We start from the raw sequence: 27,167 nt of genomic DNA, 5'->3' as shown, positions 1-27,167 counted from the left end.
TCCTCTCTCCCATGCTATTTAACATCTATATGAAGCCGCTGGGAGCAATCATCAGGAGATTTGGGCTGCAGTGTCATCAATATGCGGATGACACTCAGCTCTATCTCTCCTTTAAATCTTCACCAGAGTTGGCTGTGGAGACCTTGTCCAACTGCCTGGAATCCGTGAGTGGATGGATGGGAAGGAACAAGCTGAAGTTGAACCCTGATAAGACCAAGGTACTACTTGTGGGGGACAAGAGAAGGTTGGGCGACTTTGACCTGAAGTTCAATGGGGTGAGTCTACCCCTAAAGGACCAGGTCCGCAGCCTTGGGATTGTGCTTGATTCCAGGCTGTCCATGGAGGCTCAGATTTCGGCAGTGAGCCGGGCAGCCTGGTACCAACTACATCTCATACGAAGGCTGCAACCCTACCTTCCTGTTCATCAGCTCCCACTGGTGGTACACGCCCTGGTCACCTCTCGTTTGGACTACTGTAATGCGCTCTACGTGGGGTTACCCTTGAAAACAGTCCGGAAATTACAACTGATACAAAATGCGGCGGCTCGACTACTTACGAATAGTCGCCGCCGAGATCACATCACACCAGTGTTGTTCGACCTACACTGGCTTCCAGTTGTTTTCCGAGCCCAATTCAAGGTGTTGGTATTGACCTTTAAATCCCTACATGGTTTCGGCCCAGTTTATCTCACGAAGCGCCTTAAACGCCACCAATTATGCCGCCCGACAAGATCAGCCACACAGAGCCTTCTCTCAATCCCGCCAACAAAAACAGCCAGATTGGTGGGTACAAGAGAGAGGGCATTCTCAGTGGCGGCCCCCACTCTTTGGAACTCCCTCCCACAAGATCTCCGGCATGCCTCTTCCCTAAATGTATTTCGGAAAGCCTTAAAGACCTGGCTCTTTCAGCAGGCCTTCGGGGTATCCGGGGAGGGTTAATTGTTATAACTGTAATGCCTCCTGCCCAGTTTTAATATTGTTGTTGCAGATGTATTGTTTTTATATTGTATTATTGTATTTTATTAATTGTATTTTAACTATGTTGTAAGTCGCCTAGAGTGGCCATTGGCCAGATAGGCGACAAAGAAATTAAATTTATTATATTATTATAATATTGTTTGCATAGCTGATGTAACCACAGAGGTTATTCCTCAGTAATTTTCTGGATGAATACAAGCCAAACATGTTATGGCTTCTTAGCCTTCTTCATGTTTGAAGTGGGGCAAGAGCAACTCCTTTTTGGGTAGGTTTGTATTCCAGAAGGAAGGTAGAATTAGGGTCCTCCAGCTGGCTAGCCTTGCCTACCTTGACGTGTGCTGTTCTCTGCCTAACTTCCTTCCGTTGTACACTGATACGCTCAGGGAAGCTGATCTGCCCCTCCTTCATTGTTGTTTTTTTCTTTCACTGTCCGAGGAGAGAGGAGACATTTTTGTCTTTGCTCTCTCTCCTGAGCTATGACGGCAATACCAAAGTCTGGGCATTGCGCCTCTAATTTAGTTAGTTAGAACTAGGTATGCCTTTCCTATCTACCATGTATTTCTATAAATAAAGTAGCTTTTCTTATTTTACTAAGTCTTAAGTCTCAGTGATCTAAATACACACAGCTCAGACCACTGAGTATCTCTGCATATATATATATATATATTTTTGTAACACTTCAGAGACCTGTTTAGTTACAGTATCCTTTCAGCATAGAAAAACGTTTTGACGAATGGGTCCCAGAACTCTATACCAATTTTTGAAAAAAAATTTTTTACACACCACTATCTATTGGATAGCCAGACTGATTTATTTGATATTTACAAACCTGGACCAAAATTGGTGAACTCATGCTTAAATTTTACTTCTTTATAATAAATTTTGTTTGTAGGCAATGTTAGTGTTGGGGAAAGTTTACATATACAAAGAGATATACAAGGATATGGTACACCTTCATTGTAAGAGGCCGATTCGGGATGCACTTCCCTCATGCACCCAAACTGGTGGAGTGATTGAATGTAAATGGTGGTCCAGCCCTGCACCTTGGAAAGATGAAGGATAGGATGGTGGCTGGAACAAGCCCCAGTTCACGTCTTGGACAAACTAAATTTACTTTGGTAATTGTTGTTGGTGGCCCCAAGTTCAGCCTTGGACAGACTGAACCCACGAGTTAATTGTGGCAGCTGGTAAACGCCCCCAGTTTAGCCTGGGATAGACTAAACTCGAACAGAATTTTTAAAAAGAAACAAAATAAAAATGGGAAACAAGGGGTCTAAAGTCGATTTCTTGCCAGGGACACCCCTGCAAATAAATAAATAAATAAATAAAGATTATAGTCAATCTGGGAAAATGCTGGCTGGCTTGAAGTCGAAAAGAAAGATTGATTGAGTACATGTATGGAATGGATATACATATAAGGACACTGCACATCTATTTCCCTTGGAAGGTACCTTTGGACAAACTAAAATATTTAAAAGTGTTCCTGGAAAATTCACACCCTGCCCAGATGGACTATTTTCCCACCTCTGGGATGATTAGGCCACTAAATTAAGAAACAAAAGCATAATAGCTAACCAGAGATTCTGCTGAGAAAATGCAGAAACAATTGGCTGAAGAAGTAGTTAAAAGACAAAGAGACAAAGCGCGCTTGTGTTTTCTTTCTCCTCCTCCTGATAAACCCTGCTCCCCTCTCTCCTATAAGACTAGTCTATACCCTTCTAAAACAAACAAACCAAAATGAAAAACTAAAATTAATAAAAACAAAAACAGAATATAAAATAAAAAGGTAAAATTTGTAACATTAAAGATGGTAGCCTTGACCGGTAACGAAGTTATTGAAAAGATCCAAGAGAACCCCAATTATTTTGCTACAGAAAGATAATCCAAATGGCCATACCCTGATATGGGTCAACAAATAATGTTATTAATGTTAATGCAGATTAAATAATGTTAACCATCTACCTGGGAAACAGCATAACAATAGCTACTTTCCCACTAGATTCCCCAATAATAGGATGCTCATGGCAAAAATGTACTTTTATGTGAAGTACTGAACGCTGCCAAATTCACCAGAACACGATGCATAAAGTACAGTGCCTATGTATTACCTGTGCAAATGCCTGTGTAATACTGTAATGCCTATGTCATACTGATGTGTAACCTCCTGATTGGTAGATGCTAAAGTCTTTGTCCTGAAATGTATAAAACCCCCATGTGGCAGTTGTCCACTCACTCAGAGGGAGACTGACCAAACGTTCACTTGTCATCCAATAAAGGCCTACCTTTTTGCTGCAAGCTTGTCTTCAATTCCCTCAAGGACCCCCAGTCCAACGAACTACAAAATTCCCCATCATTAATGCTTTTACCATACTTAAGAGTTTTTATGTATAACGGCTTTCACACATTTGGGCACCCTTCACTCCCTTTTTTAATATGTTCCTAAATACCAGTTGCTGAAAAGGTGAGAGTGCTCTTGTGCTCAGGTCTTGCTTGTGGGCTTCCCATCGGCAACTGCAGTGGCCACTTTTGAGAACAGGCTGCTGGAGTAGAAGAGCCGTTGGCCTGATCCAGCAGGCTCTTCTTATGTTTTTATTTGTGTCATATTTTAACAAGTGTGTCCAGAGGAAAGGGACAGAGTCTGGAAACAAAGTCCTATGAGGAACAGTTGACAGAACTAGGAATGTTTAGTGGGAAAAGGTAATTGGAGACATGATAGCAGTCTTGAAATAACTGTTGCTTGAGGATGGATCTAGAACCAAAAGGAAAAATAGAAAAGAAACAAATTGCAGATACATTAAGAAAATGTTCCTAAAGGCAGTAACAGTGGAGCCAACTGCCTACTACAGAGAAGATTGTTTCTCTTTTACTAGTGAGATTTAAGCAGCGGCTGAATAGCCATCTGCGAGAGTGCTGTAGTTACTTCCTGAGCAGGAGGTTGGACTACCTGACCTCTAAGGTTCCTTTCAATTCTATCATTCTGGAGCAAAACCCTATTCCTATCTACAAAACCAACAGCTCAATCAACAGTTAATGGATCTAAGCTTACTTTTCTCCCTGTTGGAATTAAAATGACTCTTACCTAAATTCTTTGAAGCAAACCCAAAGAAGGCAAAGTGCCAATCAGCTGGCACTTCCTTGAGGCTGGTGCACAGTTGCGGGAGCATCCTTCCATTTCCCTATATTCAATTACTGTACAATGGATGGATGGCAACGGAATCTGTTTAGTAACTTTCCAAAGCCTTGTGCTGAGATGATGAGGGCTGATTTGTAAGTTGTACGGTTCAGGTATGCTAGTCTTCACTAAATGTTGCAACCATACACACATGCGTGAAAAAGAGAGAATGCATTCTCCCCAATCTATAACTGCAGGAGACGCACCCCCCTCCCCAATCTCTCCGTTGTCTGGAGAGGTGCAACGCAGCCCAAGGCCTCAGGAGGCCAGAGGGGGAGAGCCCGCTCAAAGCGTCCTAGCCCGGGGAGGGCCCATAGGTTCCACTGCGATTTTGGAAGTTGACTTCCCTCCTCACTTTATCTGGCCTGTCTGTTGCATTGCTGTGCATATTTTTAGTTGTTAAGTATTATCATGGTTTTATAGTTTTCGGTGGGAACAACTTAAAATTTTATGTTTTCACTGTAAACCGCTGTAGGATTTTTAGGAGCCTTTATCGTTAGGTGATATAAAAAGGGGATAGGGTGATAGAAATAAAATTGTGGGCCGGGCCGGACGCTGACCCAGCAGGCGAGGAGGCGCCCGAGGCTTCTCCTCCGAACTCACGCGGTGGCCGCCGCCGCCGCCGCCCCAGCAAAGGACCCCATCCCCACCCACGAGCTTGGAAAAGCATTTGAAGCGACGGAAGAAGTCCAACAGCTCGCAAGGACTGGCCCTTCCCGACACTCTTGCTTGCGGGAGCCGTTCCCCCCGCCAGCGCTGGCTTCCTCAGGGCTGTTACTGCAGGCGGGCCTGCCCAAGCCCTTCCAGCCTCGCGTCTCCGCCGCTCCTTCCCCTTTGCTCTTGCAAATCCCGCGCCGCGTGTGCCTTCCCCCGCGTGCAGATACGGCCGCACGCGCTTGCCTGCCGCAGCCCGAGCACGCGGGGCGTCGGAGTCCCAGCGGCTCTTTTGTGCTACTGGGGCTCGGGCGGGGGACGGAGCGACGCGGTGGCTGCGTCACGCCGGAGGACCTGCCGCTGCTGCTAGCGCCGCGCGCCGCTCCCCAATTAACCCCGGCGACGCTGCCTCGGCTCCTTCCCCCTCACTTTTTTGCGCTCTCTCTCCACCAAAAGCCCTTCGCGAGGGAGCGAGACCGAGCGCCCGACGAGTCGCTCCGCCATTTCTGCCAGATCTCGAGACCAGAAAAGGCGGTGAGAAACGCGACCTCCCCCCTTTTGGGCAGAAGGAGCTCCCTTCCTAAACAACGGAGCAAAGATAACATCAGGAAGAGCAGAAGGCAAGGTAGGCGCAGAGCGGTATTCTGTCCGGGAGGGGGGGAGAAGCATGTAATGGCCACCAGCGTCGCGGGGGGGGGGAGACGCTAGACCCTTTTCTGAGCCATTGTGTCTCGGGGAAGGGAGGGGAGAGAGGAGGACGAGGAGGAGGACAAAGGGGCAGGTGGAGGGATGGAGACGAAGATGCAGGGAGGAGAAAGAATGGAGGGATGCCAGAACGTGGGCAGGGAAGGAGAGGGCTTGCGAAAGGGAGGGAGGTGTCCAAGGCGGTCCACGGTGATGGGAGAGAAGAAAGCAAGAGAAGAAAGCGAAGCCCGGCGGGGGGACGAAATGGGCCTTGGATCCAGAGAGGGTGACCTTCCCACCCGTGGAACTTACGGGAGAAGCCCCTCGTCAGCTGCGCGCTCTGTCTGTCCGCGCTTAATTGCGGGGTGGGACTGAATCGTCTGGAAGCGACCGTGTAGCAGCGCCCCCCCCCCGCCGCTCTCAACCCCACCATTGATGACAGTGGAAAGCAGTACGGATGCCTCCTTCAAAGATACCCCCCTCAAGGTGGCAAGTGGCCTTGTATAGTGAGGCTAACCATTTTCGCTGTATAGTGTTCTTCTGATCCATCCTTTGCGTTCCTGCACGTGTGCATTTTCCAGGAGGCCCTTTCGTTCAGGAAAGAAAATGGTGAAGCTGGGAAATAATTTTAGCGAGAAGAGCACAAAGCAGCACCTCTTGGAGGATGGATTTGACACCATCCCCCTGATCACGCCCCTGGATGTCAATCAACTACAGTTTCCACCTCCTGATAAGGTACAGTAGGTCTTAGTTTCCACCCCAATCACAACCAAATCTCAGGAAAGCAACAAAGGAATAGGGTGCCTGCCATGCAGACTTAGAAAGCAGCATTGTGAAATCCAGGTTTCAAAATGTTTGTTCAGTTTTGGAAAATATATTGAAGCCAAACCTGGGCTCCTACTGGGAGGAAGGGCAGGATAGAAATCGAATTAATAAATTAATTAATATTATCCTTGAGAATTAAATCAATAGATATTTATTAATAAATAACAATAATTTATTGTGAATCATTAAAATTACAATATGCCTCGTACATTTGTTTTGATCAGATAATATCTCTGTCTTTTTACCCCATTTTACAGTATCTGAACCTGCAAACCCCCTATTGACTGTTCCAGTAACCTGCAGTCAACCCAATACTTATATGTGTGAATAATAAGGTTATTCTGAATAATGAGGTTAGACTCTTCTTTTCAGGGTATGCAGTGCAGGTTAAGAAATATTCTTGGACAAAAATTCTCTCTCAGATCCTACTAGATTTCCCTAGATGGCTTCAGGAAGAGAACAATCCCACAAGGGACTTCCACACCTCTTGCCTGGGACTATTACGAAAGCTGCTTTCACCGATGATACTTGATTCTCGCTTTAAAAAGAGATTACAGTGTATGGATTCAATTTCAATAGTTCATGATGAAGGGACACATTTTCTAGGGGCTGAAAGGGATTTGTGGAGCATAGTTATGTTACAGATTTGACCTGGTTTCATATTAATTGCCTCTCCCTGGGGAAATGCAATTCACTCACAGAATGGGTGCCAGGGAGTCTGGAAGAACTGTAGAAGAGAATTCTCAGCACACTCACAAAATTTGAGTTCCTAGGATTTGGGGGTGGGGAGCCAAGACAGTTCAACTGGAATGAAACTAAGATAGGTATGTTAGTATTTGGTTTCTGGACTTTTTTCCCCAGGTGCCATTGTTTGGTGCCATTGATCTTACAGTCTTTTTTGGTGCCAGACAAAGACTTTCTTATCCTCCCAGGGTTGTAAAGTTCAGTTGCTTTGCCATTGTATTACTGTATGATTGATTATGTTTACAATTGTATTCTGTATTACTTATGATAATGTTTTTGTTTTCATTTGTATGTGAACTATGCTGCAAACATGTTTGAAGGATGATATACATATGAATTTATATTCAAATATCTTTTAGGAGACCATCTAAAGTCTGCACCTTTTTAACAAGGTTGTAAAGAAAAGTTGCAGGCAGTGATCGGAAAAGGAATTTGGGGTTTAGAGTGTAGATATGCTTAGGGGCCTGGAAGCCTTGGATAGCAGCCTGAGACCTATAGCTGTTGTACCATAGGACACACCAGGTCTTTGTTGCAGCCTCTGTATACGCTTTTGTTCATGTATGGGTGTGGCTCTTAGCCACAAATACCCTCTCTACTCTAAGCCCAGAAATTCAGTTGTTGTTGCTGCTACAGAATTTTGTTATAAAAAAAGGAATATAATAAGGTTGTATGTGTTATAGAAACATATCTGGGCATGTCCCCTGAAAAACATTATTAAGTTGGACTGGATAGTAAAGGCGTTTGGATACTCTTTGCTTTTTATAAGTGCCACTCTGCAGTCCTCCCTTCCTCACCAGAAACTATTAAATAATTTAACTGGCAGATGGGCATCAAGTACATTGGTAACTACATTCCAGGCTGATTATATATCTTCATATTATCTTGGGGACTCATTTCTGATGCTTGTTTGTCTATGTATCTTGACAAAAATAACGTATTACAAATGTGTAGTTCAAAAAGTAACAATGCTAGGTGTATGTATATCCAGAAACACAGAACTTGAATGGTGTAGAACCACATGGATTGCATTTTGATCAGGGTCAAACTACCTGTGGCGCTCCATTGTACCAGCAGGAGCTTTTTTCTGTTAGAATGGTACAACAGTGGAACCAATGACCTGGGGAGGTGGTGGGCTCTCCAACACTGGAGGCATTCAGGAGGCAGCTGGACAGTCACCTGTCTGGTATGCTTTAACCTGGATTCCTGCATAGAGCAGGGGGTTGGACTTGATGGCCTTATAGGCCCCTTCCAACCAGAGCTTGGAAAAGTTACTTTTTTGGACTACAACTCCCATCAGCCCGCTCCAGTGGGCTAGGGCTGGGGCTGATGGGAGTTGTAGTTTAAAAAAGTAACTTTTCCAAGCTCTGCTTCCAACTTTACTATTCTATGATCGTATAATGACAAGAATGGACATTCAGTTCAGTACATGCTGGTTTTTGAAATAGAATAAAGGCAGTCAGTCCAACTGAAGCATTGGGGGAGGGGCAAGACAATAGACTTAAGATGATAAACTTCAGCATTCAATTTGTCAATAGCATTCTGAATACAGGTGGAAACTGGGTTCATCCTGTTGGGAAAACATGCATTGTGACTTTTTTGGTTTTTTAGTACATCTATTTGTAACTACTTTCTTCTAGATCTAGATAATGCCCTGTGGTCCTCCATATAACCCTTTAATTCTGTTGACCTCTTATGTGTTTGCACAGTCAAGGGCTTAATCAGAGGTGGAAGTGAGGAATCGTGCACCTTGTGAATCAGAGGCTTTTCACAAGTCTACATTTTAGGTTGGGGCACTTCCAGACTGTCCATGTTTTTGGGTGGGATTCAATCACATGCCGCCAAATCCAGGTAGCACAGTTAAAGTTGATTAGCGTTCTTTCCCAACAAATCCACTTGCCCCCCCAAATCAGTCTTTTGTGATAAGGAAAATGATGGGAAAATGCCCTGGAAAGTGTGGGATTATAATTGCTTGATGCAATGTCATGTGACCTGCGCACAAATCAGGCTGGATGCTCAATAAATAGTTGGCATCATGTAGCCTCCCTGCAAACTTTGTGCAAACAAATTAGGATGAATACTCAATAAACAGGTAGTCTCTAAACAACCTTGCATCACCTAGATGATCTGAGTAGAGAAGTGCCATAGCTCAGCGGTAGAGCACATGCTTTGCATGGCAAAGGTCCTTTGTTCAATCCTTGGCATCTTCAGGTAGATTTGGGAAGGACTCCTGCCTGAATTCCTGGAGAGCTGCTGCCAGTCAGTGTCAACAATGCGAGCTTGAAGGGCTAGTGGTCTGAGTCTGTATAAGGCAGCTTCCTAAATTCCTAAAAGCAGCAATGGCCCGTGGCGAAAGCTATTTCTGTCCAAAAATCAGGCCAGAATTGGATTCAGAAAATCTGTCATCTAGGAATGCCAGCCACCACCTTGCCTGAGAAAGTAATTGAATAGCTTCGGCATCGTGACCAAGAAAGAGAGATTTGCCGCTGGATGGTACTTGAGGAAGGATTTCTTTAACAGAGACAACCACAACCACCTTGTTTGTGGCAGTTTTCCCCATATTATGCCATTAATACCTATTAACCTGTAGCTCTAGGGCTGCATGCACTGTTCCACATAATTTCATGCGGACCTTGGCCTAATTTCAGGCAGGTGGCAAGAAGCGAAATTGGTAAGGGGGAGGTGGTAGAAAAATGGGGTGGCCCCACCCACCTTTGATTTCATCCCTGCTAACTTTCAGGTCCAGCCCCACTAGCATACAACCCCTGACAAAGAGGAATGCAGCCCGCAACAGAAAAATGATTGTTCACCTCTGCATTTTAGTATTTAGGGTTGCATGTTCAGCTATGGTCAGCAGATGACAGTTAGATAAACGAAGATGGATAGTGATGTGATTCAAAAAGGGAGCTTTAAAAGTTTAATTTTGTGGAAAAATTCTACTTGGAGAAGAGCATGGTGAGGCAACAGGTTTCCTCACCTCATTCATGGGATGTTTGGAAGAGAGTGGTCTCTCTCTCTCTCTCTGAAACTCTATTGGATAGATAAATGCTGCCTGATACAATGTGTTATAGCACTTAGTGTTTAAATAATAGTTTGTATGTACTTGGTGGAAGCCATTGCTAGGTGAACAGACGTCCGTTTGTTTAGTTGGACTTCACCTTCCTCTCCTCATCCCTGTAGCCCATCCAGAGCGTCCCCCAACTCTCCCAAGCAGATTTTGAGGCGTGTGGGATGCTGGCAGAGGCAAGGGCAGGAAGGTGAAGTGCTGTGAGGCAAGCAGAAGTCTGTTTTGCTCACACATGGATAGTGTTGGATACAATCTATTATCTCAATAAATGGTTACAATGTAGGTCCTTACTCTTCTCCCCATGAGGGAGAAATGAGAAATTAACTCGGGCCTTCCTGATTAATAGCTCAGCCTCTTAGTCTCTATGTACAGTACCTCTTTGGAGACCCTGAATCTTTGTCTAGCTTTCTGATTCTAGAAAATGGTTTCCTCAAACCTAAAGTTTTAAATGCAGTCATTATTCTGCAAGGGGTAACCAACCTTTTGGGACACATTTGGAAGCTGGAGAAACTGTCATGGCCCCCCCTCCCCAACAAAACGAATCACATACTACAACATATTCTATTGGCTACAATAGAATGTTTCAAGCCTAATTTCAGTGGGGAGAAGGGCCACGGAGGGGACCCTGTGAATGCCTTTGTGGGCACACGTGCAGTTGCAGGTGCCACATTGGGGACTCCTGATCTAAGGACAATGTATAACCGTAAACATATTTATGTGAACATGAATACCACTGAAATAACTGGGGTTTATTTCCAATTAATAGTGCAGTTGTCTACTTGGAAGCAGTCACATAGTTTGAAATAGGGCTTTCACCCAAATAAGAAAGTCTAGGGTTTATACACTTGAGTGTAAAACAGTTTCTTTTTGCATGGAAACATCCACGTCAGAGACTTGAATAATGTTCTGCTGCCATACCAATGTGAGAGGAGGACTTTTTGTCAAATTCTGAATGATATGTATCATAGGAAATGAGCTTTGTTTATTTTTATTTCACTATATTTATATACCACTTGATTGTAATGAGAGCCAGTATGGTGTAGTGGTTAAGGTGTTGGACTGGGACCTGGGAGACCAGGGTTCGAATGCCCACACAGCCATGAAGCTCACTGGATGACCTTGGGCCAGTCACTGCCTCTCGGCCTCAGAGAAAGGCAATGGCAAACCCCTTCGGAAGACCGCTTACCATGAAAACCCTATTCATAGGGTCGGCATGTCGGAATTGACTGGAAGGCAATCCATTTCCATTTTGATTGTAATAAATCTTCTAAGGTTGTTGCTGTGTATGTGCTTCTAAATGTTCATGATTTTCAAACATACTGGTAGAAGAAAGCACAAGTTATGCAGCTGCTTAAAAGAGACCTGCGGCATAATCCCTAAACAGTCTGAAATCAAGATATCTTAGGCTGCAATCCAGTGCACACTTACCTGGGAGTAAGTCCCTTTGAACCCACTGGAGCTTACTTATGAGTAGACATGTATTGGATTGCAGTATTAGTCATCAAGAAAGATGACCTTTTTGGGCACTTTGTTCAACAACTGAGGCCCTGTGGATTGTCTGAAGCATATGTGAATGTAAGACTGCCGCACTAGAGTGTGGACACCCTCTCCAAAAAATACACATGTGATACCTCACAATTTGGTTTATAGCAATTGGGCCAAACCTGCCTTTTTAAGAAAGCCTTTGAGGTGATTTAAATTGCTACTGTAAGGTGTTTAGCTTGTGAGTTATTGTTTTAACACCTTGAGGATCATTGATGTAAAGATGGCATATAAATATTATCATTATCCATGGAAACTTCTCCTTCACAAGCTCCATTTAAATGAACTGGAACCATTTCCTGGTGGATTGTACTCCTAATTTTTATGTCCCTGAAGAGGGAATTGCATGTAATGAGCTGAATGATGATTTGAGCAACTTTCCCAATGCCTGTGACATGTGAGCAGATGAGCTGTAGAACTGGATTAATCAGGTTTGTTCTGTGGCAGTTGCTTACTTGCAAACTATATTTAATGAGCAAGTCATGCACAAAGGGACCAGATTGATGCTTTATTATATTAAGAGTTTGGCGGCACTGATCAAGCCAGTAATTGGTCTCCTGTTGATGTTCCTTGAAAAGGTGGTGGTCAAGACAAAAACAGAATATGAACCTGACCGCAAAAAAGGGAAATTCCGCAGTCCTAAAATAGCTGAGTTCACAGTCAGTATCACTGAAGGTGTCTCAGAACGATTTAAGGTAAGTAATAACATAGTTTTATTTCTAGCATAACAAAAAAAGATGCTTGATTTATTGTATTGTATTTAGAATGTACTTTGCAGCTGAGTTGGGCCTTGCAGGTGGCTAAACATAAAAATAACTGCTGTAGCAAAATGAGAGAAGTGAGGGATTAAACTGTTTAGTTCTTTGGTAGATGAATCATAGTGGAATGTTTGCAGGAATATTGTCCTTCTGGTGCCTGTTGAAGATGTTCCTCCTTCAAGAAATCTTTTAAGTGAAGACTTTTATCTCAGTTGGTATCTGTATTAGATTTGAATTGATTCTATACATGTTGTTAATTATATATATATATATGCTTGTTTTTAATTGTTTTATATATGCAAGTGTTTTAGCTGTTTTTATATATGCAGTTGCTTTCTGTATGTTTGTATTTGTATTGTATATTGTATTGAACTCAAGTATAACATGATCACTTTCTCCCAGAGTTACTCCATCCGCTAAGTTATCTCTATTGGTTAGAATCAAGTCAGGGATAGCTGATCCTCTATTTCCTTCCTCCACTTTCTGTAGGAGAAAGTTAGCTTCAACGCCAGTCAGGAATTTCTTGGAGGGGCTGTTTGGCAAAACTTGTCTCCGAACAGATACTGGGCTAATTGAAGTCCCCCATGACATCATGTCTCCTTGCAACATTGCCAGTTTGCTTTTTAAAAGTTTCATCCTTGTCTTCTTGATTGGGCGGTCTGTAATAGACTCCAGCAGCCATATTCCTTTTATTCCTTGCCCCATTTATTTTAGTCCTGATACTCTCAGTGGGGCTACCAAGCTCATCATCCTGTATTTCTGTGCAGAAATATAGATTGTTAACATACTAGGGGCTGTGCCCCTACTCGCTTTGCATGCCAACCTGGCTTACCGTCACCAAAGCTCCTCCCCATGGGTAGCCAAAGCTTCTACTACCCCATGGGTCACCAAAGCCCCCCTTAACCACCTACGGTCACCAGGTCTTTCCCATGAGTACCAACGTCCCCCCTTTCCCTTCCGGTCACCAGTGCCCCCACCCACAAACACATGTGGACACACACACAGGGACTGTTCCTCTCATATGCATGTGTGTGCGCACACACAGGATAACATGCTCCCCCTCACCACTGCCACCCCACCAGGCATTGGAACTCCTCACCCCAACCCACTTGCCTCAGCTGTTGGGCTGCCGCCACTGCCCAGCCACTGGCCTCCTACCTACCCAGGCTGAGGTGTCGGTCCTGGCTGCGGCCTAGGCCACAGCTGTCCCACCTGCTGTGGGCCTCTGCTGTCACCCGCACACTCTGCATGGCCATTGTGGGCCACTTTCGCCATCCACATGGCCTGCTTGGCCACTGCTGCCACGTGCATCAGACGACACTGCATGTCTCTCCCACCCGCCTGTGTGGCTGCTATGGTCCTCTCCTGCTGTGTGCATGGCAGCTGCCGGTCACTGGCGTGAAGAGAGCAGCTGCTGACCTCTGCTGCTGATGCAGTCGCTGATGCCTGCACAACTGCTGCAAGCGCCCGCTGCTGCCACTGCTACTAGATATAGCCTGCCCACTCGCCCAGCCCCATCCTTGCTCTAACATTGTGTGACAGCATGTCCATTTACATTTCTATATAAAGAGACAATGCAACTCTGCCTCCCTTTCTGTCCCTTTTGAATTGCTATATTCCAGTCATGGGAGTCGCCGCACCACTTTTCATTTATACCTTTCAAGTATATTTACCCTCCTATATTAGGTGTTCAAGTTCTTCCTGTTTGTTTCCCATACTTAGGGCATTAGTATACAGACATTGAAGACCATATGATTTATGATCTGGCTTCCTTCCTACATTTTTATGGATACTATTATTGGAGTTCTCTCAGCTCCTGTGTCTGTGCATAAGCCTTCAACAATTGTTACCTTCAAGTTTACATCTGTCTCCTCCTGAGGATTCAGGTTAAAGTCCTTCCGATGAAGTTCTCCATGCTGTGGCCAAGCACACTGTTCCTGGTTCAACCCCTCACTTACCATCTTCCATGAAATGTAGCCCATGGCCCAAGAACCCAAATTTCTTTGCATTGTTACCACCTTCATAGCCAGACATTCACCTGAAGTATTTTTCTTTCCCTTTCTATTCTTCTAAGTACTGGAAGGACAGATGAGAAAACTATCTGGGTCCCAAAGTCCTTGAGTTTCCTTCCCAGAGCTTCAAAATGTGACATGCTGTATTTGTTGCTCCGCATGGCAGTATCATTCATACCCACATGGATGAGAAGAAAGGGGTACATATCAGTGGGCTTTATGAGTGATGACAACCCTTCTGTCACATCTCTAATCCATCCTCCAGGGAGATAGCATACCTGGCGAGTCCATGGGTCTTCTTGGCATTCTTGGGTTTCAGTCCCGTGCAGTAGGGAGTCTCCCACTACTGCTACTCTTATTTTCTTCTTGTAGGGTGTGGTCTTATTGCCTCTGCTTGACTGAGCTTCAGCCTCTTGCTCACTGTCCCATGCTCTCTGTCAGGGGAGTAGGAGTCTCCTCTCAGCACGTCAGAAATACACGTCTGGTGTGGGTGTGGCCCCCTGATTAGCCAAGCTCAGCAGCTGTGAGTCTTGCTTTTAGACCACTGACAGTTGCTTCTTACTGAGCATACCCAGCCTTATCATTGAAGTCAATGCTAAATTTCTTAAATTAATTAAAAATCAGCCAGGCATTTTTTAAACTTTTAAACTGCAGAAGATGAAGGTCAGAGTACGGGGCAAGGTCAGTAAAATGATTACAGGTCCTCTGTGAACATGGCTGATTTTTAATTAATTTCAACAAGTTATGGGAACTCTGACAGAAAAAAGTCCAAAAGGGGTCTGGTTTTTCTTTTACATTTTCAACTCTCAATTCTCTCTTGACTGTGTTGTGTATCACCATGAAAATTTAGAGGGTTGTTAAGCAAGCGTTTCTGAGTTCAGGATTATATGTTTTGTAAGGTTTTGTTTTGAAATAAGCTTATGGGAAGCAGCAGTATGGCATGGGGGTTATTTTCAATTTAACATTGTGGAATGCGGAAAATCCATGCTGGCTATAGAATACAGCTGCTTTTGTGGCTGTATAATATAGCAGCAACTCTCAAAAACAAATCCGGATGTTTTTGCATGTAAAAGCTGAAAAGAGCCATTTAATATAGGTGTAAACAAAAAAGTAAGCAAATAGTAATTTAGAGAGTTGTATTTAACTGGGAGGACAATCAAATGTTTGTTTCATTATGTAGTGTTGTATAAAAACATAGTATAAGATATTACTCTATGATTATCACTCTGCGATTACTTTCATGGTGTTGGATTGTTGGGTTCTGCTGCTAAGTAACAGACACATTGGAGAGAGTTTGCTGTAGGATTTTGTTCCCTCTAGGGAAGTGCAGGATTTATTGTGATGCGGAAAAGGGAGGAGAGGAAACCTGTTCTATATCAAATGGTATACTTTTTCATTATAATGCTTTCAAATCACAACAGTCTGAAAGTTTCAGTTACGCTGCTTGTAGCATTTTAAGGATGGTCAATTCTTGTTCATCACCATTTCCTTAAAAATAAAAAAGCTTAGTAGATAAGGAATAGCATTTCAGAAGAAGAAGGAATCATAATATGCACTAATTGATAATAGAACAGACTGCCTCAGAAGATAGCAGGCTCTTCTTCATTACAGGTTTTATAACCAGAGGCTGGATGGCCACATATCAAGACTAATATAGCAGTGGCTTTCCCGCATCAACCAGGGATTGGATTGGATGACTTTTGAGGTCCCTTCCAACTCTGTGGTACATGGGGCTTTTCACCTGGAACCTTATTAAATGCCATTGTCTTGATCCTACAACAGAGTAAAAGAAGGCTTATTTGAAAATCAAATATTTGTTATAACAACGAAAGGCATGATACTGCTGATATCATAGTGGCCTGTGGGGTGCCCCAAGGGTTTCATCTTGTCCCTGATGCTTTTTAACATCAGTAAGCAACTATGCATGTGATCCTTTATGGAAAATGCAACACCCTTCAGAAGGACTGACCACCACTAGCTTGAGTAGAAGAACCAGCTGCAAACAGTATGTACATCTGGTCTAGATTGCTCTTCATTTTATTAGTTCTCCTCCAGTCCATTACTGTGTCCAGGCACTGATTTAGTACTCCCACTGTACAGAACACAGTAGCTTCTGGGCATTGTATGAAGACAGCAACAGCATCACACTGACAGAAAGCATCCTGAGATGTCTCTGTTGGCTTGTCTCTGTAGGGACTTGCTAACAGTTCAGAGCCTGATTCATATGCTACTACATCAGGTTGTCCATAGTTTTTCTAAGGTTCCAAGCTACTCCAATAACGGAAGAACCAAGTTGATGGGGAAAATTGCATGGGTTCATCTCTTAACCGTACGGTGAGCAGCATCCCATCCACATAGGAAGAAATCAGATTGCCCTGCTCATGAAGTCCTTCCATACAAGTTACTAGACTGAATTTTAGGGAAATAGCACCCATGCCCGTGCTGGGAGTTGTTCAAAAATTAAAACATTACTTTCATCTTATCTTAATTAAAACCCATTACTTCTGTCCAGTTAAGGATTTTTGGGAGTTTAATCTGGCCATGTAGCTCTGGATGTTCTTTCCAATATGAATGGTTAGAATATTTTTTATTATTATTGCTTTGGATGGTAATAGCGTTTTGAAGAGTACATTAGAAATCCTCAGTGCGTAGTACATTTCCCCTCGCTCATTTCCTCTTTCTGAATCAACATTAGAAAATCTGGTATCTCTTGAACTTGTCATGGACAAATGGAGATCACAGCTCATCACTCCACTTCTCTCATCTTAGTGGAATTCCTGGAAGATAGTGAGCTGTCAGCTCATCATTTGTGGCTTGTCCAAGCAGTCGCATGAGCAGCGATTACACCAGATATGCTATTGCATTGTGGCAGCTGTTTTACTTCAGCAATTTGTATGAATCCACCAGGACTTCAAACTAAGTTTTTAAGCTTTATAATATAGAGTGGGCAGAAGGTAGACAGTGGTGCACCAGTGGATCACTTGTCAATTTATGCTGGACTATCTAGTGCCTACTGGTTGCTGGGATTCTTGGAAACACTGGACCTTGCTCTGTTTCAGGAAGGCACTTCTTATGTGCTCAAGCAAGGATCACTTAGCATGGATTATGCTTAATGTGTTAAAAGATTATATGCAGCCTTGCTTTGTAAATGTAAAACCCATCAGTGGACCTTTGTGTTTTTTTTAAGTAGACTGTACAAAATGAGACAACTTGGCTTTGTAAGGTGCCCAGAATGCTACTCATATGGCTCTTAAAATAGGATATGTGATATGTGTTCAGCGCCACAGGGGCCAAAGCTCAGGGGTAGAATAGATGCTGTGTACACCAGGTTTAATTTCTGGCATCTCCAGCTAAAGGTATCCCATATAGTACAGCTGGGAAATCTGTTTGCCCAAGACTTTGGAGAATTGCTGCAAGTTGGAATAATACTGAGTTAGATGGTCTGAATCTGTGTAAGGAACCTTCATATGTTCATGGCATTTTCTTATGAAAGGATGATTTAAAAAATGATTAGAGCCCCAATCACCAGTGCAAATACAGTTGCATCTTGAATCCTCTCTAGTGTAATCTTAAAACAAGAAGAACACCAGATGATTTATCAATAAATTGAGCAAATTCAGCTTTATTAGCATAGTCACTATGTAGTTTGTAGGTTTAGGTCTGTAAGTGATTCTGTTTCTCTGTTGTTAGAAGTAGATGAAGTGTGAAATATATTCTTCTAGCAAGATATTTAACTAGGCAGTAAAATACCTGTCTCGCCCCACGTTGTTTGCCTATCGGGCAAATTCTCTGCTGAAAGATGGAGATGTATCTGCTTTCTATCTTTAGAAGAATTGGGAAGAAATGCATGATGAGATGAGGTTGGTGGAAGTACAGGCACAAGCCTCCCTCATCTCTGGTGCATCTGAAGCAGGCATAGAGAATCTGTGGACCTCCCAATGCTGTTGGACTCCATCTTCCATCAGAGCCAATGGTCAGGGATGATGGGAGTTGTAGTCCAGCAACAGCTAGGGGGCATAGGTTCACCATCTCTGATCTGAAGAAATATGTGGAGAAACCTGTATGCAGAGAGACCAGTTTTACAGTATCTTTCACACTTTCTTTTGAGGGGGAAGAATGCCATAGGATGAATGCACTTGTATGTCACATATTAATTTTAGGTGCATGGTAGAAGAATTATGCTGGTAGGTTTCTAGAGTCTTGGTACAATCTCCTCATTTTCTTGAGTGTTTTTTTTTTGGCGGGGGTAAACAAGTGTGTAATAAATAGAAGATTGCTTGTTGTTGATGATATTTTGTCTGTTTCCAGGTAACTGTTTTGGTTCTATTTGCCCTTGCATTCCTGGCATGTGTTGTATTTCTGGTAGTCTACAAGGTTTACAAGTATGACCATACCTGTCCAGAAGGTTTCATTTTTAAGGTAAAGTATACAGGGTTTTTTAAAAACAAAAAACCACAGATTATGATGTGCTTGTTATCGATATGTCTTTAGTGGATGTAAACTATCATGGAAACTGATAGAAAGGTTAAAAGAGTTTGGGGCATTTTTAGTTCAGGTTAAAACGTAAAGATGATGTGAGCAGCTTATAAAATTATGAAAGGCATGGACAACATATTTTTCTTTCTCTCAGTTCTAGGCTAGCTCACGCTCAGATTTATTGGTACAGGATATAAAACAAAACAGTGACAGAAGTCTTGTGAGCGCATGGAGGGTGTTTCAGTAGTGTCCCAATCATTTGAGGAAAATGTTCTGAGAAGTTGAAAGTGAATACAGAGTAGATGTCAGCTAATGGAAGAAAGTTGATTAATCTTTTGCCTTTTCAGACAATAGATTAAGTTTTAAAATGTGCTTATTATTGAATCCTCACAGATACCTTTTTTAGAGATACTGAAAGGTGAGAATTCACAATTTAATAAACAAGTTATAATTCATTGTTTAAAGACTGTCTTTAATAATTATTTTCTATGCTTTTAATTTTTATTAACTCCTATGGCAACCTGAATAAAACAGAATTGGGAAGAACAGTTTGGAGCTATATGTGGACAATCACACACATGTTGAATCTGTGCATATGGAACTCTTGAAGCAAAACTGAAATTCCATAAAGTAGCTGTTTGCGACAGAGTGCTCCTAGATTTAGTCCACCTCCCACCCCTGGCTGCTCTCCTTCCCCTGCCAAACAGGTGATTGGCAGAGTTTCCTTAAAGTGCTTAGCATAGAGAACAAGTGTTGAGGGAGAGGTCTGGATGTGACAGAGCTGAAGGGTAGAGAACTGGAGGATCAAGTTTGTGGGGGGAAAGTTTATTGGAGTAAACAAAAAGTCAGATTTTCAGAGGCTGTGAGAAGCTTAAGTGCACATGACCAAGATTTTGCAGTCCTTGCTTCAGTATCTGCTTTCTGTCCAACTGCTTTTATGTTTGGGGAAGTTTGAAATGTCTTTGAGGGGGTTGGTAGGGTCTACTGGGATGGAAAATTGTGTCAAATGTATGCATGCATTCTTTTTAGACAATGTTGAGGCGGGGGTTGTGCTGGATCATGGTCCCTGTGGCCATCTCCTACTGAGAATCTACAGGAATTGGGAAGCACTTTTGATTTTTGTATCATAACCATTTACATCTCTCCACTTTATCAAGAATAGTGGTACTGGCACATTCTTATCCCTCCAGTTGCCAATACTTTAAAACTTAAAATTAGTATCTGCTTTATCTATCCTTTTCTATTCTTTCGCCACCTGTTTCAAATACTTTTATTCACCTCTTATGCTTTTACAAATACAATAGTGGGATATGGACATGGGACAAAAGAGACCAGAGATTCTTAATCAGACATAAAACTAAGATATAATATTTTTACTTGCAAGTAAGTTGCAAAATAAAACTTGGTTTATTATTACATACAAGATGTTTATTCCTTAATTCCTCATTTGTTACAAAGGCCTGACTAGTCTCAACCAGAGGTTTGGCATTTAGTATTGCTGATCCCATGCTGTGGAACACTCTTCTAGCAGAGATTCGACAAGCATCCTCACTTCTGACTTTCAGGTGTCTCTTGAAGACTTTTTTGTGCTGACAGGCCTATGTAGCTGTTTAAAATGTTCTTTGAGTAGCAAGTCATTTTTTTGTATTGCTTTTAAGTGTTTTATGTTGCTATATACTGCCTTGATGTTTTGTGAGAGGGCAGTATATAAATACTTTTATAAATATAAATTATTATTTATTGAATTTATAGCCCATTCTTAATGAAGGAGCCCAGGGTGGCAAACATATCAACAAAAAATATCAAACAGCGAGGAAAAGAAAAACATTCTAAAACGCAGTCAGAGTTAAAAACATTTTAAATCAGTCACAATTAAAAACATTCTTTCATCATTGATCTTCAAGTCACTAGAACAGTCCGCTTGCCTTGGTAAACAGGAATGTTTTCAAATTCTTCTTGAAAAAGTCAACAGCAACGGAGACAGACACACCTCACTGGGAAGGGCATTCCACAAACAGGGAGCCACCACTGAAAAGGCTCTATCAGGGCTCAGGACAAACTGGGCAGCCCCCAGTGGTGGCACACCAATGAGACCTTGCCTGCTGATCATAGGGTCCAAGATGGTTGATACTGGGGAATAAATGTTGATCCTGTTGTTGTAAATAGATATACCTGCTCTAGCTCCTTTGCCTGTACAAAGTACATTGACCAATTATTTATTTATTAACTTTGTATTGTGCCCTTCCTCCCAGAGGAGCCCAGGGCACCAAACATCAAAGTGTTAAAACAATACTATTTAAAATAAAAACATATTTAAAACAACTAAAACCATCTAAAAAATCACAAAACTATTTAAAAACAATCATATATCCTCAGTTACCAATTTCAAGGTTGCCATGGCCAATATCTATCAACCATAAAATTACTCAACCTAATTCCACACCTAGTTAACTCACAGGCTTGTCAAGAGGGCTTTATTTGAAATCTTCTCTTTAGTCATGGTTCACTTCTCTGAGGCACTCTTCCAGCTTTACTGAAGTCTTCACTGTGATCAGTTTCCACCTGCTGTCACTCTAACCTCAGCTCTCCCAAAGCCTGCTGCTGGAGTTTCTCTCTCCTCTGTTGCAGACCTTTATAGCTCTTGCCTCAAGTGATTATCAGCATGTAGGTGGGCTTCTCAGTCTTCTTCAGCTTCCATCCTCTGTCAGTGCTGCCACTTCTTGAACCCGCCCCCCATTGGGCTTTCCTTGGCCTTCAGATCCTCTTGTCGAGTCCCTCACTGAAACTATTTACAGTCTACCAAGGACTGCCTGACTCCCAATTGGTGCTGAATCTGGCCTTATATTCTCTTCAGTCAGGACCCTTCAGCCAATCAATTTGTTTGATGGAATTTCCACCCCCCATTGGCCTCTAATCATGGTTGGCCAACAGCCTTAAATGAAATGTCCACCTAATGACCAATTCTAAACTGACTACTTTTGCTCTGTATATAACAGCCAAAACCTTTCTTGTACAGAGCTATCTTCTTAGCAGCTGTGACAGTCTAAATGTCACTTAGCCCTCCGCTAGCAGACCTTGTATACTTTTTATTTTGACCTCAGCTCTAGCCAGGGATAAAATACAAGGTTTTTCTTTTCTTCTTACAGTTAATTGTTTATATTCTAATCAGTGTTTATAAATAATTATATTCTTATAACATTTTATCTCACCACAGTATTATTTTTCCAAACAGGTTGATATCCCTGTCACTGCGATCGATGCGCAGACCAGTCTATGACAGCTGTGGGGAGCCTTTGGCCCTCCAGATTTTGCTGACATACAACTCCAGCAAGCATAACCAATGGCCAAGATTGATGGGAGCTGCTGTTCAGCAACATCTGGGGAGCCAAAGGTTTCCTACACCTGGCCTGTGGAGTATGGAGATGATTCAAGCAGTTGACACGATCATCCCTAAGTGTTCTCTCTCACTGGTTCACTATGGATTTTAGGACAATGAAACAGGTGGAATGCATGGAACACAGGTGGCAGAAAATCTGTAGCAAATATAACAAAAATAAATGACCATTATTGAATCTACCCTGTGGCAATGATAGTGACAAAAACAGTATTTATCCATCATAACTACAGGCTCAGAATGTCACAACTCATCTAGATGATGCGGGCTTTTCCCATCGAAGCCAACAATTAGATGCCAAAAAATCCTTGGGGAGGTCTGCTTTGGGTTTTTTCCCTAAACATTTTGCAAATAAAATTGCTCTGAACTTGAACACCACTGAGTACAGTACTAGAACCACTGGAAATGTGTTCAGTAAAAATAACGGTTGCTACCCCAAACACTCTTAAAGAATATAGTGGTGGCTTGGAGGTGAAGAAGCCTAGGCCTTATCTGCACTATACATATAAAGCAATATCATACCACTTTAAAACAGTTATGGCTTTTCCCAAAGAATCCTGGCATCTGTGGTTTAAGGGTGCTGAGAATTGTTAGACGATCCCTATTCCCCTCACAGAGCTACAATCCCCTGAGAAGAGGGATTAATTGTTAAACCACTCTGGAAATTATAGCTCTGTGAAGGGAATAGGGATCTCCTAACTCTCAGCACCCTGAACAAATTGCAGTTCCTATGAGTCTTTGTGGAAGCCATGACTGTTTAAAGTGGTATGATGTTGCTTTAAGTGTATAGTGCAGATGGGGCGCTAATTTCTTAAATGGGGGGGGAGGGAGGAAACAAACAGTGCTGTAGTGTGTGTGAGTGAGATGGGAAAGAGGTGAGAAGTGTTTATGTATGAGAGAGAGAAGTGTTGCGTACACACTTAATTCTCTGACTACAAAGCATATTTTGGCTTCACTTGTAGGGTGTAATCTCTTCTCCATGTGTGTTGTTCGTCCTGCAATGAATTAACTTGATTCTGTCATAACAACAGAATGAACTGCACTCTGGAGCTGTTGTAAGCCATTTAGCCTTCCTCTTCCCTATTGTAGCAACAGTGGACTACACTGTATACTTAATACACTGAACCATTGAAGGAACTGTTCAATAAGATGAATAAAAACAGATAGTAATCAAATGCCCTATTCTTCAGGCTTGATATAAAAGATTGTGATAATATATTTGAATTACTTTTGACATCTTAAATTCACGGTTTAAAGTTAGTACATATGCAGACCCACAGTGAAGTTAAAACTGTGTGCAGATTGTAAATTAAGCTAAGATGGGCATCTCAACTTCCACATCATATAAGCAGTAAACAGCTTCATGTATTGTGGTTGCTTGCAGCTTGGGCTTGAACACCAGAGGATAGTGTATATACATGGAGTCCTCTTTGTGTGCAGGATGGGGGCAACACTGAATCGGGGGTTAGTGGTACGCCAGTCTTCAAGAAGACACATGCTTTAACCAACCTCTTCCAAAGCCTGTTTTAAGTGGTAGAACTCAATCTTATGGACTTTTAGCAAAAGTAAAATCATTAAAGTACAGTAGGGCCCCACTCATACGGCAGGTTAGGTTCCAGACCCCCACCGGAAAGCGAAAACCGACAAAAAGCGGATGAGCTGTAGCGCAGGGGTCTGGAACCTAACATGCTGATTGCACCAGAGGAGGAGATCAGATCAGATCAGCTAGAGCGGGAATCTGATCACGCCAGAAGAGGAGATCAGCTGTAGCACGCTACAGCTGATCTTCCCCTCCTCTGGCACGATCAGCTGGAGTGCAGGGAGCTCCAGCCCCCCCTCCAGCTGATTACCCCGCTGGCGCCGTATTAGCGGAACGCTGAGAAGCAAGGCCCTACTGTAACTATTTAATTATCAGAACATTAGACTTTCACACCTCCTTTCCTTTGCTTGTAATAATGCATTTTAAACAGAAACAACTTGTTGCAGAGCATAACTGTAAACATTAATTTATAAATGTAGGGTTTTTTGTAGTTCTTCTGTAATAGACACTTACCCCAATGCCAGTCTCCCTCCCTCTCTACATCTTTCATCTATCAGCCTTGCTACCTTCTCATGTCTGCATCTTGATAATAACGTATGCTATCCTCCCTTTTTCAAATGAGAGCATACAGAAGAAGCAGAGGGTCATTATACAGCCATGTGATCAGGGCACCCATAGTGGCCTGAACTAGAATTTAGGAGAAAACTCTAACAGGGCTCAGATTCAGGATTCATTCAACCTGCAGAGGATTAAAAACTGGGTATGAAAACCCAGGGAAAGGATGGGTACATGGATGTTGTAAGCAAGAGTAATACACAAGAGTAGAAGAATGTGTTTATAGTTTACATGGTGCGAAGTCTAAAGTGGGCACCTTGACATCATTTCCATGGCTTTTTGTGTTTGGGTGAAGGTGCAAGTACCTTAACCATTGTCATTTAAAGGTACATTTTTTGATCCTAGAATTTGGTTTTTTAAATCAGCTGTGTTTTAAAGATTTTTATTCATTTTAATATGTTGGCTGCTCTATTATATACTGTTACTGTTTTATTCTTGTCACCTACTCTGGAATAATAATAGAAAAATGGCCTAGAAATGATTTACACACATTTAAACGATTGTCTTTCAGAACAATCAATGCATTCCAGCTGGATTAGAGAACTACTACTCTGAACAAGACTCTAGTGCTAGAGGGAAATTTTATACGGTTATAAACCACTATAACCTGGCCAAACAAACCATCACACGATCTGTATCTCCATGGATGACAGTACTTTCAGAAGAGAAACTTTCTGAGCAGGAGACTGAAGCAGCTGAGAAAACAGCTTAACATGATTGATCTTGTTGATTGGAAGGTATCAAGGGGGCTTTCATGGAATGTCTCATTGTTATGGATAATTTAGAGGTTACTCATATTTATGGTGTAATTGCTTTGGTTTGCTGATAACTGCTTTGCAAAAAGGAAAAATAAGAAAAGAAAGCTTAGACCATTAATGGCCAAGTGCATATCAGCATTGCTTTAGAGTTTTAACACCAATTTCTCTGTTAATAAATCCAACTTAGGTACATTCTTGCAATTTAGAATTCCATTGAGCCATTCAGGGGTTTTGACAAAGGGGAAAATTGTGCATTTTACTGTGTGTACTAATGTTTTGTTTTCCAGTCAGTTTTGCAATCTGAATCATAGCCATAAATAGAATTTGTTGGTTAGCTGTAAGCTGTATTTAAAATTGGTTCGCAACTCCAAAATAAGTACCAAGAAATAAAGTTGACCTGTTTTTGCTCACTGTACCAGATATTGAGAAGAAATTAAGTTCTTTGCAACAAGGCATGCTTAATTGTTGTTTTGTTATAGTTGTGAACATTTCACTGAATTTCCACTATGGCTAGAAAATCTTATATAAGGTCTTGCACTGAAACACAACATAGACCCTACGGAGATGTACATTTTAATGATGGATAATGATATGTGGAAGAATGTGACGTAGCAAAATTTTCTGATAAGAACTGCAGTCCTATGGAATAAATAGACAGAAAATCTTTCACTGTAGAGGTAGCCCACGATGTAATTTGTGCAACTAGACAGGAGGAGTAATTTTGTTAGAACTTTCTCTTTTTGTACAACATTAAAATGTTTCCCTTTTTATATATGGCAACATGCTTTGCATGAGCAGCACCATTTTGGCATTTTCTGGTATTAAAATATTAAGGCTGCAATCTTAAGCATACTTACAAAGGAAACAATTCCACTTGACTCAGTGGGACTTTCATGTAAACACATAGAACTGGGTGTAAGGGAGAAAGTGTATTTAATGCATTGCATTCTCCCCATTCCCATTGCAGTTTTGGGATGGCATGTGATGGTGGGGAATCAGAGGCACGCTGCCTTCTGGAGGGGGCAGGGAGAGATGTCAACAAGCCTAGAATTATAGGTGTACGTTTACTGTGTTGACAAATTTCTAAACTGCTACATGCTTATTATTTATAAATCTTCTAGTGTACATTACTTAAATCATTTCATTAATGTTATAATTGGAAAAAGTGGCTTAAGCATTTGTAGAGAACTTGTAGCACAAGCAGAAGGGGGTTGCAGCATGCCTGGATTGAATCACAGAAACTTTGTGTGCCTGGTTGTGGCTTAGCGTTGGGCGTGGACTCCTAGCCACTTCTACTACGCTATGTATGCACTGCAGAGATGCTACAGCAGTGTGGTGTTGTTTTTAAAAACTGGTGGTATTTCATAGTATGTCAGATGGTACAAGTACCACCGGTTGAAAGGAACTGCACTAGAATGATACTCTCTCAAACTTGGGACTTGACTTGCATGCACTTGCCAGAAAGGTTGGTCATCACTGGGCTAAAGCATTCAGCTGATATTTTTGTTCATGTTCTGAATGTGTTACTTCCCAGTGGACATGTCAAAAGTTTCATTATTTTTAGAGACACATGCTTTACAAAAATGCATCTGTAGTAGAACAAACATGGTTGGTTCCATTTCTGGTTCCATTTCCTTCCAATATATTTCAGCATCGTTAGCCCGCCTAGAAAATGCCAGTTGCTTTTTCATTAAGAACCTTTAATACTAAGCATAGTTATGTGTTGTAAAAACTTTTAGTATGTCATTATTGCTGTGTGGAATGCATAAAAGCAATAAATTATGTGCCAAATCTTTCTTTTGCATATTGAAAAAAGTTCAGTCCCATATAAAACATATTAAACTATACCATGTTTGTATTTCCTAGTAGTCAGGGTACTTTATTGAATGTAAATTCACATGTAACTTTTGACATTTTCACTCTGTGCAAAATAAAGACGAAGTATAATCAAG

At 42.1% G+C, this 27,167-nt stretch overlaps 1 protein-coding gene across 2 annotated transcripts; it reads left to right on the top strand.

Moving 5' to 3' along the window:
* The first annotated feature begins 4,712 nt into the window (after positions 1–4,712).
* NSG1 (neuronal vesicle trafficking associated 1) lies at positions 4,713–27,162 on the top strand. Of its 2 annotated transcripts, XM_061582866.1 has the most exons (5): positions 4,713–5,428; positions 6,069–6,222; positions 12,241–12,357; positions 18,741–18,851; positions 24,969–27,162. In XM_061582866.1, the coding sequence occupies exons 2-5, from the start codon at positions 6,094–6,096 to the stop codon at positions 25,167–25,169; spliced, it is 558 nt and encodes a 185-aa protein (XP_061438850.1). In that variant the 5' UTR covers positions 4,713–5,428; positions 6,069–6,093; the 3' UTR covers positions 25,170–27,162. The 2 variants fall into 2 exon arrangements, with proteins under 2 accessions (XP_061438850.1, XP_061438851.1); XM_061582867.1 differs by lacking the exon at positions 18,741–18,851.
* Positions 27,163–27,167: the final 5 nt, after the last annotated feature.

This window comes from Rhineura floridana, chromosome 9, assembly GCF_030035675.1.
Source record: "Rhineura floridana isolate rRhiFlo1 chromosome 9, rRhiFlo1.hap2, whole genome shotgun sequence".
In the NCBI taxonomy this organism is placed as follows: Eukaryota; Metazoa; Chordata; class Lepidosauria; order Squamata; family Rhineuridae; genus Rhineura; species Rhineura floridana.
The sequence above is the reverse complement of the archived record's forward strand: the minus strand, read 5'-3'. Positions and strand labels throughout refer to the sequence as shown.